General features: G+C 46.7%; 2 protein-coding genes across 12 annotated transcripts in view; both read right to left on the reverse strand.

Moving 5' to 3' along the window:
- The window catches only part of LOC1281890 (FERM, ARHGEF and pleckstrin domain-containing protein 2), a 29,667-nt gene extending 18,656 nt beyond the window's left edge, over nt 1-11,011 (reverse strand). The window contains exons 1-10 of one of the 11 annotated variants that reach the window (XM_061651887.1): nt 10,865-11,011; nt 5,337-5,650; nt 4,367-4,729; nt 3,827-4,157; nt 3,594-3,717; nt 3,287-3,530; nt 3,043-3,203; nt 2,891-2,965; nt 1,331-1,443; nt 260-583 (exon numbers count right to left, since the gene is read on the reverse strand). In XM_061651887.1, coding sequence (XP_061507871.1) covers nt 260-583; nt 1,331-1,443; nt 2,891-2,965; nt 3,043-3,203; nt 3,287-3,530; nt 3,594-3,717; nt 3,827-4,157; nt 4,367-4,567 — 1,573 coding nt within the window. In that variant the 5' untranslated portion in view covers nt 4,568-4,729; nt 5,337-5,650; nt 10,865-11,011. The other 10 variants (XM_061651886.1, XM_061651888.1, XM_061651879.1 and 7 more) reach the window with 10 other exon arrangements.
- A 315-nt stretch (nt 11,012-11,326) lies between these two features.
- LOC1281887 (replication factor C subunit 1) lies at nt 11,327-14,961 on the reverse strand. The gene is made up of 3 exons (XM_321857.6): nt 14,810-14,961; nt 14,606-14,686; nt 11,327-14,544 (listed from the first exon to the last, which is right to left on the reverse strand). The coding sequence occupies exons 2-3, from the start codon at nt 14,612-14,614 to the stop codon at nt 11,392-11,394; spliced, it is 3,162 nt and encodes a 1,053-aa protein (XP_321857.6). The 5' UTR covers nt 14,615-14,686; nt 14,810-14,961; the 3' UTR covers nt 11,327-11,391.
- Between the last annotated feature and the right edge of the window lie 2,520 nt (nt 14,962-17,481).

Genomic DNA, 17,481 nt, shown 5'->3' on the forward strand with positions numbered 1-17,481 from the left:
AACAACAAAAAAGAAGACCAACTAAACAAAACTCGCCACTTCGTACAGTTGAAAACGAAACATGTTCATTGAAAATAAATAAAACACTTCCAATCGGCTTACAAATGCTGCAGAAACTGTTACAAAAATATCCCCAACATATGGAATCGAACAAGAAAGTTCAAGTTCAACACAAACAAAAGCAAACTAAACGTAACGTAATATGGATACGCGCCAGCAGCATCGAGCAGCGTGCCGGTATGCTTATCATTCCACTTACCGGAACTGTGACCGTCTTGACGTGCACGAGCCCGATCGGCTTCGCGCGCATGGCTGCTGTTGCTGTTGTGGTACGGCGAACTCCAGGTGCCCCCCGGGGACGCAGATTGGCTCGAGTCCTGCAGCGGCGTGTGGCCCGAGCCCTCCATTCCCATTTGCTGGGTATAGCTCTTCATCGGATAGGTCTCCACCTGGGCTTCCGTGAGCTGAGAACGACTGTGGCCGGTAGGACTGCTGGGTAGGCGATCCACCTCCATATCCACTTGTCTCCTCGTCTGAGAAGGCGTCCTCAATACGTTGCTCTGACTGCGACGTTCCCATTCCGCTGCAAGTTGAAAACCGAACCCGTCAGAGGCAAAATCAAAATCAAAACGCGGCGTCCAACATCAGTAGCATGATCGAAAAACAGCCGTGCAAAACAACGAGCGAACCCGTACACTCTCTGTTTTTTTAGGTGCAATTGTTGAAGGAGATCTTTGTTCTTTTGTTCCATGAAATGTTCTTGTTTTAAGGACTAAAGGCAGCGGTCATGGGTGACATTCGCATTTAAGAAATTAATTAATGATTTATGGATGCTCCACGGATAGGACTCAACTTGGATCAGGTGTGTAGTAACACCCATGGAACACTGCATTTAGTCCTACATTTGTTTCATAGTGCCTGAAAACACACTCAAATCTCATTCTGTACACAACAATTATTTGGTGAATTCACACGAAACGAAAGACATTTTGATTGTAACAACAACACATCAATTAACTCAACAAAAGTAACAATCATGAAAAGTACGAGTAGCATCCTAGCTCTAGGCACTAAACGAATGATGTAACACATATATAAATTTGCAAAACTCTGTACTCGTAATTGTATGTGTACTTCTGTATGTGCTGTAAGGTGCACGCGCGCGTGTACCCTGTCCGTGTCCGTGTGAGTGTTAGTGTGTGTGTATGGGTGTGTAGAAGAACAATTCTCACATAACGAAACAGGGTAGCCACAAACGAAACGAAGAAACGGCAAAATGAGAAGAAATAGGAGATATAAGAAAAATAAACATAATAGAAATAATACAAACCGGTTTCGATCGGAAGTAAAGGATGAGCCGAGATGCTTTGATTCACATTACATGAAGTGCGTGATTGACTTCTGTTACTTGAATGTAGAGGACCCTGCCGAAAAGACTGAGACCTGTTTGTGATTATAAAACAGAGAGATAGAGAGACATATAGTAGAGAGGATGTGGAAGGAATTGCGTTCATATGCTTTGCTAGTAGTATCACTGCTTAACTTATGGGGAGAGTTTGCAAAACAGAAGCCGTGTCGAATCTCACTGAATGAACAAATGAATGGAAAACAACGTCAGCTAGGCGTTTAACGTAAAAGCTCACACACTCAACTAACGAAACGCAACGAGTTTAACACGTGAAAAGCATGATTGGCTCATACTATTGGTTCCATTCATTGGGACTATGATTTTTGAGCAACTGTGTATCATGTTCTATCGCTAACGTTTGCCTTAAATGATACGCATGAGCTGGAAAATGATTAACATGATGTGTGCAATGGTTGTTTGGGAGAGTATACAAAATAGGAAACAAACGTATCCAAACGCATTCAAACGAATAGAAAATGTAAAAACGTATGTCTGTGTGTGTGTGAGAAAAACTGACAACAAATTAAAACAGCATGAACTCTCTTCTCTCGTTGGGGTCATCAAGTACAAAATAACTGTACAATAAGGAAAAAACACACCCAGCCAATGCAAGTTTAACAACACCTCTGAATGCTTCATTCAGAGGTAGATTAAGAGTCTATGACAAACAAATTCATTGCAGCTGGGTGGCCACCAAATGTCGCAACAGTTTTAAAACCATCGTAAACCAGTTTCCTTAAACAGAATCATATCAAAAGCTAAATTAAAACAAATAAATGCATTAAATTATGATCAACAGGTAACGAAAACAAGCATAACAGAAACGAAAACAATTCACCATTCGCTAATTTCTACACATGAGATTTTTTTACAGATGACTTTTGGGATAATCGGGAACTAAGTAAAGCATTTTTTTCATTATTCCCCAAAACGGAAGCACCATAAAACATTCTTTAAACCAAGCGGAATTTGGTTACACAGAAGTGTTTTCTATGAACTATAGTATCTTTTCGTAGCATTTCTTGTGCTCGTGACTTGTGATGCTACTTAAGCATGTACTGTCCTCCTTACGAAGTTACTCGATACCAAACATTGGAACACAAACAACGAAAAGCGAACGTAAGAAATGTTTAAATTAATCTGAGTACATAATCAGTTGTGTTGCTTAACAGTATAGCTCAGACTTAAGGAGAAATTATGATTTCAATTAACGATCACTGTATCATAACTAAAAGACTCATCATGATATGGGAACTAAATTATACGCTTCAAATTGAAAATGATTGAAAATGAGGCATGAACTGTTCATGATCTTGAGAGCAATTGTACGATAACAGCACTAAATGAATGCAAACACTTCTTCCCAAAACAGAAGGTCAATTGGAAAACGATTCATTTTATGTATTGTAGGCGCACCGTTGTAGCACACAACACATTCTTACAGTACTCAGGATTAATATTCTAGAGAAAAGCAATCCTTACCTTTGAAATGTTTGCCGTTTTACATAATTGTCACGAACGAATTCGATGATTTGTTTCTGAGTTTTGCCGCTATACCTACAAACGATGGAGGAGTGTTTGCAACGTTAAAAATGCTATTTAATTCGTATCAAATGCAATCTAAAAACACATACCTGAATGAGCTACCTCGCGACAGTACCCGTGCCTTGCGCCGTTGCACATTCTGTACAGCGGTGCAACGGAAAAAGCCATGATTCTCGACGCACTTTTTCCAAAAGTTTTTGCACTCATTGCGACCTTCGAAGAAAAATTCAACCGTGTCTTTATGGTACACCTGCAAACGAGAGCAAATGACAATGGCCCCAAGGAATTAGTAAGCTGCTGGGGCACATGCGGGCGGGTGACTACTGTACGCACATAATTTTCGGGATGCAATTTGATCAGGAAGCGCTTGCGTTTGAATGATATTTTGCGAATCTTCGCCCACGAGAAGGTATTGATCCGCGTAATGCCTTGAAAGACGGCAATACCCATGTGAGCAACGGCCAGATTCAACGGCACACCATCGTGGTCTTTGGCTGGGTGCATCTTCATGCCGTACAGCTCGCATCGTCGCGCAGTTTCTAGCAGATTTAGATCCGCTTCCGCCGGCGATTGACCCCTGTGAATGGGAAAGTTCCGTCGTTAGTAGTGACTCCATTACACGTTGCCTCCGCATACTTACACATGTTTCTTGTGGTTCTCCATAATTCTTCTCTGCATCGTATGATCTTGCTGTGGCACAAAGCGGTACGACGACAGATAGGTGTGATCGGGATAGTCCTCCGCCGCATAATCTCCACAGGAAGCTGTAATGGAAATACAGAACACATTAAGTACCATTATTGGTGTGCGCGGACTGCGTCTCCAGACAGCCGGACGAATAAATAACAACACAACAGCAATGGATTACACTACCTTGCACAATGTAGCTTGCCATCAATGCTGCTGTATTGTCGTTGCATTGTAAGCTGCCAGTGGCAAGATCACGCTTCACTTGCAGGCAGAACAAATAGCGCGTGTATTCTTCTTCCAGCTGCAGCGGATCGGGCGTGTAGAACTTGACGCAGAAGCGCAGCACTGGCTCTACTAGCGATAGCCCAACCTGCCGGTTCAGCGATTTCTCTAGGTCCAGCCAGTATTTGGTGCCGGATGGCGCTTCCTGATACTCCAGCCCGAAGTAATCAGCTTCCAGCAGATTTAACTGTCGGCACACTTGTTCGAATAGTACTTTTCCGGTGGCTTTAGCCTGAAGCAAAAGAAGCAACAATGCATCAGATAAGTTTGGTAATTTATGGGCCTGTGACAATTATTCGTGTTAGGCGACATAAAGCATAGCTAATCGTTCCTTTTTTTTTGGTTCAGCTGATAACAACTGAAGAGGGTTGTTACAATAGCGCACTCTTTTATTCTATGGTTAGAATATTATTAACTGAAATGGTATAAATATCAACCTACCTGCACTTGAAACATGGTGACAGAGTCATCCAACATTTGGATGCGCACGGCCAGCTTCTTGCCGCCGCGGGAATGAGACGTCGACACTGTTCCGTCCACACCGGACGGTGTGCTCAGCGAGTGGATCATCCTGGTGCCGGACAGTGTGCCGACGCCGGAGCTGCCCCCGCCAGCCGAAGGGCCCATCGAATCCAGCGACATTTTGAGCGTTGCTTGCTACTCGCACCACTACCAATCCGACGACTTGATCTTCTCTACTCCAATGCTTCTGCCACAAGCTTCTATTATTGTTGTTTGTCTAGTTCGTTCGTGGGTAATTTTTGGCACTGATTTCATTCGCACTTCCGCAGCTTCACGGACATTCTTCACGGAGCAAACAGAAATGAAAAACAAACATCAGCCGGCTGCCTGGGTGATTCGAACCAAGCGCGCCGCCACTGGATCTCTCGCGGGCGCACTTGATCGAGGGGAGGTGAAAACAAACACACCACAGCGCCCGTGTGTCGTTACGCGCGTTGTCGTGAGATGGTGTTCGTAACCGGGCAGGCTACACACACTTCAGACACAAACTACACAAACCAAACAAGCAAAACAAACAGAGATCGCAGCACCGGTCGTGATTCTCGGCCCACAACTTCACAACTTATCGCACATTCAATCGCACACAGCAGATGATTCGATTATTCCATCACTGCTACTGCACACGTAGCGCAGCGAAACGAAACTGATTGCTTCTAAAATTAACTCGTAATTTTGAACAACTTACAGGACACGAAACAGAGTCCGCCGAGCTTAATGGAACAAACGGGGGCACGCAAAACAACGTGTTTGTTTGTGTTCTACGCGGTCGTAGCGCAACGTAATGCAACCTAACCCGTACAATAACAGAGCATAATCTTAATAATTCACTTTTCCCTTCCGATTCCTGGCTCACTGGTGTGTTGTACTCGCTTATTCCCTCTTCCCTTACCGTATGATCTAAGGCTGGTACTGCAACTAATATTCGTTGATACTGACTGATAGTGATGTGACTGTTATTATAGGTTGTGATTTTCTTATTCTTCAATTAGCTCTCGACGAGGAAAAATAACGCCCGATCCGGCGACTCTAGCAGTGTGTGTTGCTTATGAAGCTTATGTACACTCCACGACTTCCATCGGTTCACACTACTGCTGCTGCTGCTTCTTCTTGAGCTGGTTGTTGCTTTTTTCGGTGATGAGGGCCGGCGAGAGTCGCGTTTTGCTGGTTCATTGTATCGCGTGTTTGTATTTGCCGTTTAGCGTCCTACAAACAAACAAAAAAAGACGGAGATGTATTTTAAAACTCTTTTCTTCGGGTTTTTTGCCAAACAGCAAGACAAAGATACTGTTGTTATTCAACGCCATTATCTATAATCTTTTATATTTCCACGCGCAATATGGATACTCGCTGCTCCCTTTCTTCGCATCATTCGTCAGCTGTTGCAGCGATTAACTTCCATCGTAATTGATATCAATTTAACTTGATCAATTATAAACGCTATTTAGTTGCCCTTTGTTTCCACCAGCACTACCAGCACCACCAGTAGCGCAGCGAAATGTTCAGAAAATGATGATTTATGCCGGGAGTTTAACTGAAACTTGCTCCACTTCATCTCTTCCACCCAGACGCACATACACACTCACACACGGGCCATTCTTTTCTAATTTATTACACATCAAACAATAAATCCCTCCTGCGTCGCCTTTATCGAACCACCCACACGACCTTCTCCGTCTTTATGCTCCCCGTTCACCACGCAGTCATGCATGACGAGTGTGCTGCATTTTCGCTCGTCCGCACTGGAACAATTGTCCGCTCTTGTCGTTGTTGGAGGGATTTGCAACGTGGTGAGTAAGTGCTGGAAGAACAGACCGACCGCACGGCTAAAAATGCCGCGTTTTAAATAGAAGGCATCTCTCCTGGATGGAAAACAACAAAGAACATCACACCGGGATGCCTCAGCTCCTCACGCCCGGTGCTATATCGGGGAGCCAGTGTTGTTACCCCCATTATGCCACACGCCAGTGAGTAACGTACGGCATTGGTCGCGTTGAACGTACGCCACCACAGCGTCGTAGGTTCTGGAGAACGACAAACGGGCGCGTTCAAAGTCAGTCAACCAACCGAGGGGGCACAGCGCATCCAAGCGCAAAGATGGTGTGTGTGTGTGTGTGTGTGTGTGCGTAAATAAACATTCCGGTTTCAGGGGCTTGTGAAAAACACTGATCATACGCAACGGGATCGCACCAGTGCGCGAGTGCAGCAGCATACGCATCGCGGTGGAGGCGTACGACCGCGTTTGTCGATCCCATTTATAGCCATACAGCCAGCCACTGGGGCCCTGCCGGTTTTGCTCTCGTGTTTTAATTTTAATGCGGGAACTATGTGACTTCTGGAAGTTCCTGCAGCGTTGACTCACAGTGCGTTACTCTTTCTCTGGCAAGCATTTCTCCGCTTTACCACACACACCGACAGAGCGCGCAGAAATAAACACGCTGTCGGTCAAAAAGGACCAGCACAAATCCATAAAACGCACATCACGCAGCGGATTCTCCATCTGTCCCAACGGAACGCTGCTGTGGTGGTGCTATGTGCAACCACGAACATAATCGGGTAAATTGTGCAAAACACCCCAGCAGCACCGGATGATGACGAGGAACACTCCTTCCCAACCTTTTTCCATGGCTCCCCACCGCACCGCACCTCAGGGGGAAAAACAACATTCACCACCCCCAAACAACCCGCCAACGAAACCAGATCCATTTTCCACCACCATCGCTGCGCTCCCGTTTTGCTTGACTTTGTACGGTTTCTTTGGCCAAACCGTTGGGCCGTACGCGAGAAGGTCGTCTTTGTGGCAAAGTAATCTTCTAACAAGAAGCGGCATACGGAGGAGGCAAAAAAACCAACGGCGTATGAAAAACACATACACACACACTCCCTTGGCAAATAAAACCCAACGGGGAACGACGACGACGACGACGGCGGCGGAGAGAGCATTGCAAGTAAACAGAACAGAGAACGGAAAAAACGACACAAACGGTGATTATACGCCAGCGACAGAAGCTGATTGCCGCAATTGGACGATGGACGACGACGACGATGACGATGACGTTCTAGCACCAGGCTAGAAATGAAAAGCGAGTTTTCCACTGGCAAACAAACCCCTCCGGCCGTCTGTCTAGTGACCATTTATGTGTTTGTGTTGTATGGGCTGCCGGGAAGGGAACTAAAAAGAGACACAAAAGAATGAACGTAGACTAAAGGCCTCTAGCAGCCGTCTCGGAACCGTTGAAGCTTAGATGCGATACATTACCATCACGAAAGGGTCTTGAAATATTTAATCACACTTCTCCCCCAGATGGTTGATTGCAAAAGCATCAGCACGGGTTCGGTTGTGGCGACTGCTGCTTCTTCGAAAGGCATCATCACAGCCCAGATGGATCATCGATCTGGCGCTCCCGGGTTCACGTTTTCCTCTTCTGTCTTCTGAGCGGTTGCCACACCACAGCAAAAACTTTCCGTCGCAGCAGACCACTGCTCACCAGAGACTCATAAAACATAAACATAATGGTAGTAAAACACTTCTGCCGCTCCTTCCCTTTGCGTACCATATTGCTGGCCACAACTCGAACTCGAGCAATAATCCAGCAGCGCAAGAAGGAAAAGCGCCACTCAATGGGGATGAGATGGTTCCATGTTTGCATTGGACCATGGCAGACGCTGCTCCACAGCAAATTTGTCCCTTTACATACATTTTACATCCCAATTTGCCAACTCCCAGCGGCGTCAGTGAGTATTATACGTGGACGTGGTATTATCGAACGTGCTCTAGGATCGGCAACAAACACACGGTCCGCCCTCTTCTCTATGCATATTAAGCTGAAGAGGTCTCTTTCGATGGGCCACTAAAAAGGAAAGCTTTCGAAGGATTTGTGCTGATAAAGGGAATGATAGTTTCTTACCACAACCTCTCACAAACCTCACTCTCCCCGTCCGCGCACTCTATGCACAAGATGCCTCGCTCTAATCAGTGGCCTTCGAGTGAACCAACAAGTCTGTGGTGCAAATTGCAAACAATTGGTTCGTCAATTTGCTGACTCGGCGCTGCTAAATTTATCGCCATACAAAGACCGCACGGGATATGGGTGGTTTTGCTCGTCTCGACGGCCTTTTATTAAGTTTGTGAGTGTTTGTGCACTTTCCGTATCATCTCAAATTGATACGCCAAGTCAATTTGTCTCCGCTAGAGGACGTGTGGATCTAGCGGAGAGGGACTAGAGGTGCTAAAGAGTTACTACTTGGCCCCGTCGATCTTACCTTCAATCCACTGCCCGTTAAGCACAACACAAATCAGCAGCGAAGGTGACGTCCGCGTACCTTTCAGATGATTTCCTCTTTCGCTCTAGGGCAAACTGCCTCACCAGCTCACCAGCGCCACACACACACGTACACCTCAGGCCCGAAACTAGGTCACAAACCCCCCCGCGAGCGCACACAATTTATTATTTACCATTGCAAGGACCATCTATTTCTCCGCGGGCACATCTCTCGTTGGGCTCTGGGCTCTCGTCGCCTCCAACAAGCGCGGAAAGAGCACGAGAGCGAGGAGCAGCTTTCACTTGGAGAGAACTTTACGCGATCGCAATTTCCGACGCGGAGATGGGCGCTTGTTCTAATCAAAGTCTGCTCCGCTAAATAAGAAATGAGCAGCTGATTAGTTAAACTTTTCTAACAAAACTTATACCATGCAGCAGCATTACGTTGAGCCACCAGGGGCGAAAAGGGCGTCCGTTATTCGGGGCGAGTTTCTTGGCAGCATCAGCGACCGATGCTGACGACCTGGGGCGACCTGGTACGATGACTACTCCCGAAGAAAAACTTCCGCTCCCAAACGTACCTCCTCTTTCGGCAGCATGCCAGCCAACTCGAGCACTGACTGCGCACACGCATTCCAAAAGGACACAACCTACTATCGGGACATGGGTGTGTGTGTGTGTGTGTTGCTGTGCGTGGCTGAGCTTGGGGAGGAAGGGATGCGAGCACAGGATATCCGTTTGCTTATTTATCATTCACGATTCATTGCCCGGAGATGAAAACCCCTTTTTCAACACTCTAAACGGGTAAACACACACACACGCTCGTCTCTGGAAATTGTCAGCTTATCAACAAATCAGCCTACTTTGCAGTCCTTCCTAACGTATTTCGCCTCGGTGTGTGAGTGTGTGCATGTTTTTTCCCGAGCACAGGAGAGTGTCCTTTCACACTCTTGCTCTCTCTCTCGATCTATCTTTCTCTCCCTTGCTGTCGTATGACACACATTTGCCAGGACTGCTGGTGAGGTTCGTTTCCGTGTTGTCCTATCCGCACCCCGTCCCCGCCACCCAACGGCATGTTCGGATAGGTTCGGGAAAATCTAGGCTAGGGGTCAATATAATCAAACCTCCCGTCACCGTAGAGACGACAATTGGTGGTGATGGTTGGAAGGGAAGGGAAGTCGCGACGACAGCCAGTCTCCGGCCAGCTACGATTGTCACAATTGTGTTTGCATAGAAAAATTACTAGGTCAAGCGAGTGTTCCACCCACCATCCACCAACCCACCTGGCAGTGCAGGTGAGCAAGAACACAGAGCCATTTCCCAATTCCGCTCACGTACTGCACGTAATGTGTGGTGCCTGCCTTCCGTATTGATCTTCCCCCGTTTTGGTGCATGTGCTCGGGGAGAGGAGGGGGATGTCACCACAATCTAATTTGCCCCTTGGGTAATCGGCTAACCCCCTGCTCCTCTGCTGCCTGAGGCTGTTCCTCACGCACAAACACACCAATTACCTGTGTGCCCCTTTATCGCGTACTCATTCGCTCATCATTTTTATCACCTCGTAAGCCTTTCCACACACACACAAACACACACACACACACACACACACACACACACACAAGGCCACACTAACCGTTCTGGAATTAAAATCACCACCAAACCCGTATCTTTGGGCCGCGATAACACGCTACCGTCATCTTCATCCGCATTCGTCGCCGTAGTCGTCGTCACAACCACGCAAATGCCTTTTCGAGGGTGTTCTTCTTCGCCAACCAAGCCCTGTTTTTTTTTTCTTCTACCACTTCGTGTTAACACCCCGTGAAAAACCTGCCCTAACCGATGGCAACCGTTTCTCCCCTGCCAGCCGCTTTTTCACACCAATCCACACACTGACGACACACGCGGCACGGAAAGATTTGCAATTATTGCTTTACAATGCTGCTAATTACAACCATTCGGTACGATTTCATGTTTTTCAGCAGCCCCCACCCCACTCGCAGGCTGTCGCGTTGTATGTATGGGAATGTGTCAGTAAACTACCACCCGTTCGACACATTCGGAGGAGGAAGGAGGGTGGAAAACATGACATGTTTTAGTCTCGCGTCCACTTTCTACCGATTTTTCACCAAAGTTTTCTTGCCGCAGCGCTACAACTTACATTTTAGCTACACTTTTTCGCCACGGAATGACGCGCCCACTTTTCACGACTGATTTTTCTGACCGTAATGAAGGCAGGTACGTCCACGGCCCTTTTTCTCGCACCAACACACACACACATACACACAGGCGAGTGACTTTTGACAGCACTGTGTACGAGTGTGGAGAGTCGAGGTGCGCTCGTGGAGACTTTTCGTGGCAGGCAATTTTGACAGATCAGCGCAGCGCCTAATTGCTGGCAAAAGCCGTTCGAGTGGGAAAATACAACTGTAGAATCATTTTAAATTAATTTCTAATTCATATCCCAGTCTTTATTTCACACGATGCTGCAATTTATACATGCTAATCGAGAAAGGTAGGAATTCATGAAATAACATACGCAATAAAACATATAACCTCAACAAAGATGCAAATTCTACTTGAAACAACATTTTCGCAACATTAAATAATTAAACGCATCACATTCAATAAAGGACTTTCACATCTTATAATTTATTCCATTAAAATAACTTCTCCTTCACAAACATTTTACTTTTTCTTACACTTTGCTCCGCCGGCCTTCGCAGTGCTGGCCTTCGAGGTGCTGGCCTTGCTGGACGCTGCCGACGTCGACCCAGCTGCTGGCTTTTTCTTGATTTTTATGAACGCATTATCGTCGATGTTTTCTTCCTTTTCCTCTTCGTCCGATTCGACCTGCGTTGCGCCGCCCTGTTCGCCTTCCTCTCCGTACAGACCGTCCATCTCCTCCTGGCCAGCATCGTGCACCTTCTTTTTAACCGTTGCCATCGCCGAATACGAATACGGACCAATCGCCTTGTTGTAGGCACGGGTCAGCGCCGCCTTTACCTTCCCGTCGACCGAATCCAGCATGCTTTTGCGTTTCGGCCACGTGCTCAGCTCCACCAGCGAGTCGATGTCTTCACGCAGCAGACGATATTCCTTGATCACTTCCAGCGAATCGTGCACCCCCTCTGCACCACGATGCTGCAACGGCTGCACAATCGAGCGCAGCAAATGCGGCGCATAGTCCAACCGTATAGCCTGCCTCGAACCAGATGTGGCCACTCTCGTGTGATCGTGTATTTCTTGCGCCAGACGTTTGCGTTTCATCGATTTTGAATTTTTCCCCAACCAGCCGGGGAAGTTGATCTGCCCGGTAAAGTGTCCCTCCATGAACTCGCCCGGCATCACCGAGCTAAACATTGCCTGCACCGGAAGCAGCGACCAGGCCATGTTCGATCGAATCCGACGCTCCACCATATCGCCCCGACTCAAACTGTCCGCCGTCAGGGCAATCCGGTCCAGCCACTCCGTTCTCGGCGCCTTCGGTTGCACCTTGAGGTAGTTCTCCTGCACAAACAGGGGCGCAATGTTGTAATCGTGGAAAAACAGGTCCGCCTTATCGTTCAGCGTCATGTGCTTATGATCCTCGGCAGAGAACACCTTCCGAATGACGTCCCACGGACCGATCTTAATGTCTTTCTTGGCGGAGTCCGCTTGCTTCTTGGCCGAGTCCACCGACAACGAGGCGGCCATCGATTTCCCGGCACTGTACAGCGCCAGGTGGTTTAACGTTTGCCGCACATCACCTCCCGTGCCGGCAATGATCTCCTCCAGGACGCCCGGAGACAATTTCAGCTGCTCCTTGAAACAGACCGACATCATGGCTCCCTTGATTTGCTCCACGCGCGGCCGATTGAAGCGCAAATCAAAACAGTAATTAACCAGCGATCTTATCTTCGGATGATTGCGATCATTGCACATGCAAATGACCGGAATATGGCTCTCCTTTATCAACGCGATCAGCTCCTGCATACCGCCGCGATCCTCGTTACCCGCCATACCGTCCACTTCGTCCATCAGCAGCACGTGCTTGCTCGACACCTTTTCGCTTCTGCCACCGAAATAGCCGGCCAAAGACTTGCTGTTCAACAGCTCCGACACCTCTTCCTTCAGCAGCCGCTTACTACGCGTGTCCGATGCATTGAACTCTACCGTATCGAACCCTAGCTCCTTGCAAACCAACGTAGCTGTGGTCGTTTTACCCACTCCCGGTGGCCCAGAGAGTAAAGCCGCTTTAAACGCTGCTCCCGAGTCATTCTTTGCCCATGGATTTGGCTTGGCGTGCTTCTTCGTGCCATCGTTGTTCTTGTACCAGCTGGAAAGCCACACGGTTAACCGTTGGACGTTACTATTAGCGCCCATCTGGCCGATGATCTGCTTCGTGCTGGAGGGTTTATACTTTTCCACCCAGGCCATGTTGTCCACGCTTTTGATGTCTTTTTGGTAGTCGGATAGTTCACGCTTTACGGTGGTTGAGAGTTCCAGCTTACGGGGAGATGTTTTGGCCCCGTCCGATGGTTGCTTGGATGGTGACTTTTCCACCTTAACTTTAACCGCTTCCTTCGAATGTTCCAATTTACGCTCCACGGTCGCTTTACCAGGTGAACGCCCTTTCGACGATTCTGTTTTAAGTTCTTTCGGTGATTTCCGGGGAGATGGTTCCGTTTTAATTTTCTTTATCTCTTTTTCTTCCTTTGACGATTCTTTCCGTTTCGAGCTAGTGCTGCTGCCACCGGCACTTTCTACCTCCTTGATCGTGCTGCTCTTTTTCAACGGCTTCTGACCAGATTTCACCCGAATCAAGTCCAACAGTTCATCTTCACTCAGCGTCACGATGCCGAGCTCTTCCGCCTGAGCTATCTTTTTCGGGCCGGCATCATCTCCCACGACCATGTGAGTGCATTTTTTCGACACTGCGCCAACGACCTTGCCACCGAGATCCTTAATCACCTGTGCACATTCGTCCCGCTCCATCGACTCCAACACGCCCGTTATCACGAACTGCATACCCTGCAGACAGTTTGGCTTGCCTTCGGGAATCTCCTTCGAGCCCGGATTGGCCGGACCCTGGCGGTTTTTGAACTTTTGATACAAAATCGCCGACATTCGCTTGCGTTCGTGGCGCTCCTCATCGGTAAGAATGGATTCGTTCGGATCTTTATAGTCCGCAGCATCACTATCGCTCTTCTTCTTAGCTTTGCTGTTGGCTTTCTCACTGCTCGGGGAGGATGATTGTTGCTCAACCGATTTTTGTTTGACGGGACTTTTCTTCGGCACCGTCGGACGCTCTTCGCTGGTCTCCCGTTTGACTGGCTTGCTCTCGGGTGGTGTCTTTTTGGGCTTCTCCGGCGTGCGCTTCTCGCTTCGTTCGTTGCCGTTTCGATCTTTTCTGGCCATTTTCTTGTCCGGCTGCGGCGTCACTGGAATGACCTCATCGTCGTCCAGCTCCTCCAGCTTTACCTGCTCCACTGGTTCAAGCGTTTTCTTCTTAGGAATCTTGGGCAATTCGACGCGCTTCACCGGTGCCGAGCTAAACACATCTGCCACATTCACTGGTTTCAACTTTTCCGGCTTGGATTTGGTACTTTCGTGCTTTCCCTTTGCCGGACTCTTTTCCTCATCGTCGGATTCAATAACACGCCGTTTCTTCACCGCACCGGTAGTGGAGGGGCTATTCTGTTCGGGTTTTTTCGATGACCGGCTGGGTGAGGCTTTGGTTTCATCTTCATCGTCGCTAATAATTACGGCCTTTCTTTTGACGGTGGGCGTTTTAGCCGGTTCGGGTGCTTTGGCCGGTTTCGCAGCCGAACCTCCACGGCCAAAAAATGCTCGAATGTCCTGCAGATACAGTACCGGTTAGGCAGCGATATTACAGGTACAATATGCATGTTATACTCACCATTGACATGATGATGATTTCCGGTATAAGAATATCTGTTCTTGATTGTGGTTTAATTTGAGAGAAGATAGATTTCAATCCCTAAAAAGAGAAATCAATAATGAGTACGGAATGTTTTGATGCGATGCGGCTCGGAGGATGCGTGATAGTCTGCAAACAACAAACAAACACCGAGCAACTGCAAGTTGCACACAGTTAACTCACAAATAAATTCAAATGCTGTAATTTTTGTACAGCTAAATTTATAATGAACTATTTCGAGAGCAAAATCGAGAAAATTGAAGCGCAGTTTCGGCTGCTTTCGAGCCCACAACAAACAGAATCCGCGCGAACGAACGAATGACAGTTGTGTGGCTAACCCGACGTCAAATTTGACATTTTTCGCCCTTGTCCGTTGCCCTTTTTCCTGCGACGGCGAAGTGCACACACTGGGATAATGACGTGTGTCGTTTGGCCAACAAATGTGTTGTTTAATTTAATTTGAATTTTAAATTAACTTAATTTAATTTGAATTTAAATTAACTGCAGTTTGATAAACTGTCTTCGAGTATTTTATTTCAATAGTACACTGAACAACTTTCCGAAGCATTTTTCGTATTTTCGTGATAGAATGAGGTATTTGTGTGGCCTATACAACAAATAGTAGTTTATAAAAAGCTTGTATTTTTTATCATTAGAAATAACGCGCGTTGGGCATTGAAATAATCTCGTTAATGAATGATTTCGCCACAGATATTTTCACCATAACTTACCAAGCAAACAAGTATTTATTCAAATAATACGCCTAGCAATAAACAAGTAAGGTACCATGGCATTACTTCATATTCACATGGCCATCCCGAAATAGAAAGCAACGCAACGAACGAAACATGTGCCGCAAGACGAAAACAAACAAACCGAAGCAAAAACCAACACAACATTGATTGATTGAACATCTTCGGATATTTCGGGGTGGAAGGATCTCGAGATGGCGCCAGCGATTATTTCGATCGCGTGAACACAAAAACCAAATCAATCACAACAGAGTGCAGCGGGATCGGGATTGGGGCACAAAAACAGAGCTCCGAACTCCAATGAATCGAATTGAGAATTGATAGGAGAAAGAAGACTAGTGAAACAAAAAACACACACCACCAACAAACGTACAATTTAATAATTTATTTGAGACAATTTTATAAATGCCAAGAATGCATAAATCGCACGAGCAAGCATAACAGCGATTCCAGCTATGCATTATTCATAAACCCACCAAAGTACCAAAGGCAGGAATAGAAATTGTCATGTTTTGCCCATTTTTTTGTCGCTTCCCTTTCCCTCGGGAACTGCGAATGAAATGTATTCAATGAAATTAGTTCTAATTACAGTTTGATAAACAACGGGCCAGCATACCCGTCCTGCTGAGAATGGGTATTGGAATTCTGGCCTTTCTTTTCTGCAACCGTTACAACACATGGAATGTATGCTGCTATGTTGCAGTTAGATTCCATTTCAATTGCACCCATACTTGATGGTATTACATTCCAATGAATGTATAGCCTTTAAAGTGCATGTGTTTTGAATTAGGTGGATTTAACTCTGCACGGTGCTTTTCAATTCATTCAGCTACGCCAAACTGTTGCAGATGGTAGCATAAGCAAGTGATCCGGTGCTGTCTTGGACTTTGGTATCGCTCATACGCTCCTCGATTGATCATCAATCAGAAGATTCTTCGCTGACCCTTTTTTTGCACCCTCCTCGAGGTTGGATTCGCTTTGCTTCCGATCTTACCTCGATCACGATCGCATCACGACGACGATGACGATCATCATGACAAACTGGCTGACGGAACGAGATTGGCAGCTCGGAATCAAATCAATAAACCAAAAGCCCAGACAGTCGGCGAAGAAGAACAGCCCGACCACAAACAGCCGGACGGTAAAAACACCATCCCGATCCAGATACGTACCGTATCGGTGACATTTCGCCGTGGGCAGTCGGAGATATCTTTGAAGATAATCGATTTATAAGTCAGTTCATAAATTATTTCGTCTGCCTGTCTGCCGGCGTTCATCAGCATCATCGCTGTGTGGTTCGCGATCGACGGAGACACCGCTGACATTATAATTGTTTCGGGAAGGACACGGATGCCAAATTATGATTTATTTTGTGGACCACCACGTCAACGAGCCCGCGAAGTCGACGAAATGTTGAAGTTTTCTTAAACATAAGGACCTCTGCTGGTTGTGTTTCAGATGGTCCCGAGGCAGAAATTGTACTGTTTGCTGGATGATCTCAAGGGAATGATCTAAACCGTTACGGCAACCAACACTCACCGTAATATTCTCGCATTGTTCGGTCACAATTACCGTACGGCCTTCAACTTCTTCTGGAGAAAACATTCCAGAAATCCTTTTACACTTTCCCAGCTAGGAAGAGCACGATGTAGGTCATAACATCCAATGCAAAGGCTCGTCGTCTCGTTGTCTGGCACAAGGTCACTTTTATTTTCCTATCATATTCCGCATTCCTTTCGAGCTAAATCATCTTCACGCTGAGCTACCCTAAAAGCTGCTTGGGTCCATAAAAAAGGGGCCAGTGAAATATGTTGCGCTAGCTGGTAGTAACACAAAAAAAACTGCTACAATCAACCATAAAACTAAATTAGAATAAAAACAAACAGGATGCAAGAGCAAACCCCCTTCGAGAATCAGCCAGGGGTTCAGGTAGGAGGATGGTCCTATTGGTAGATCACCGTGACCTTTCTGTAGCCATTTTTTAACATCATCCTTTTTTTTCGTATTGCACCTTCCCTTTTTTCCTGCTCCTTCCTTCGAAACCGCTGGCAGACGAATTTGAGCAGAAGGATTAATAATATTCGGCTTTTGAAGAAGAAAAAA

The sequence above is a fragment of the Anopheles gambiae genome, chromosome 2 (assembly GCF_943734735.2).
Source record: "Anopheles gambiae chromosome 2, idAnoGambNW_F1_1, whole genome shotgun sequence".
NCBI lineage: Eukaryota > Metazoa > Arthropoda > Insecta > Diptera > Culicidae > Anopheles > Anopheles gambiae.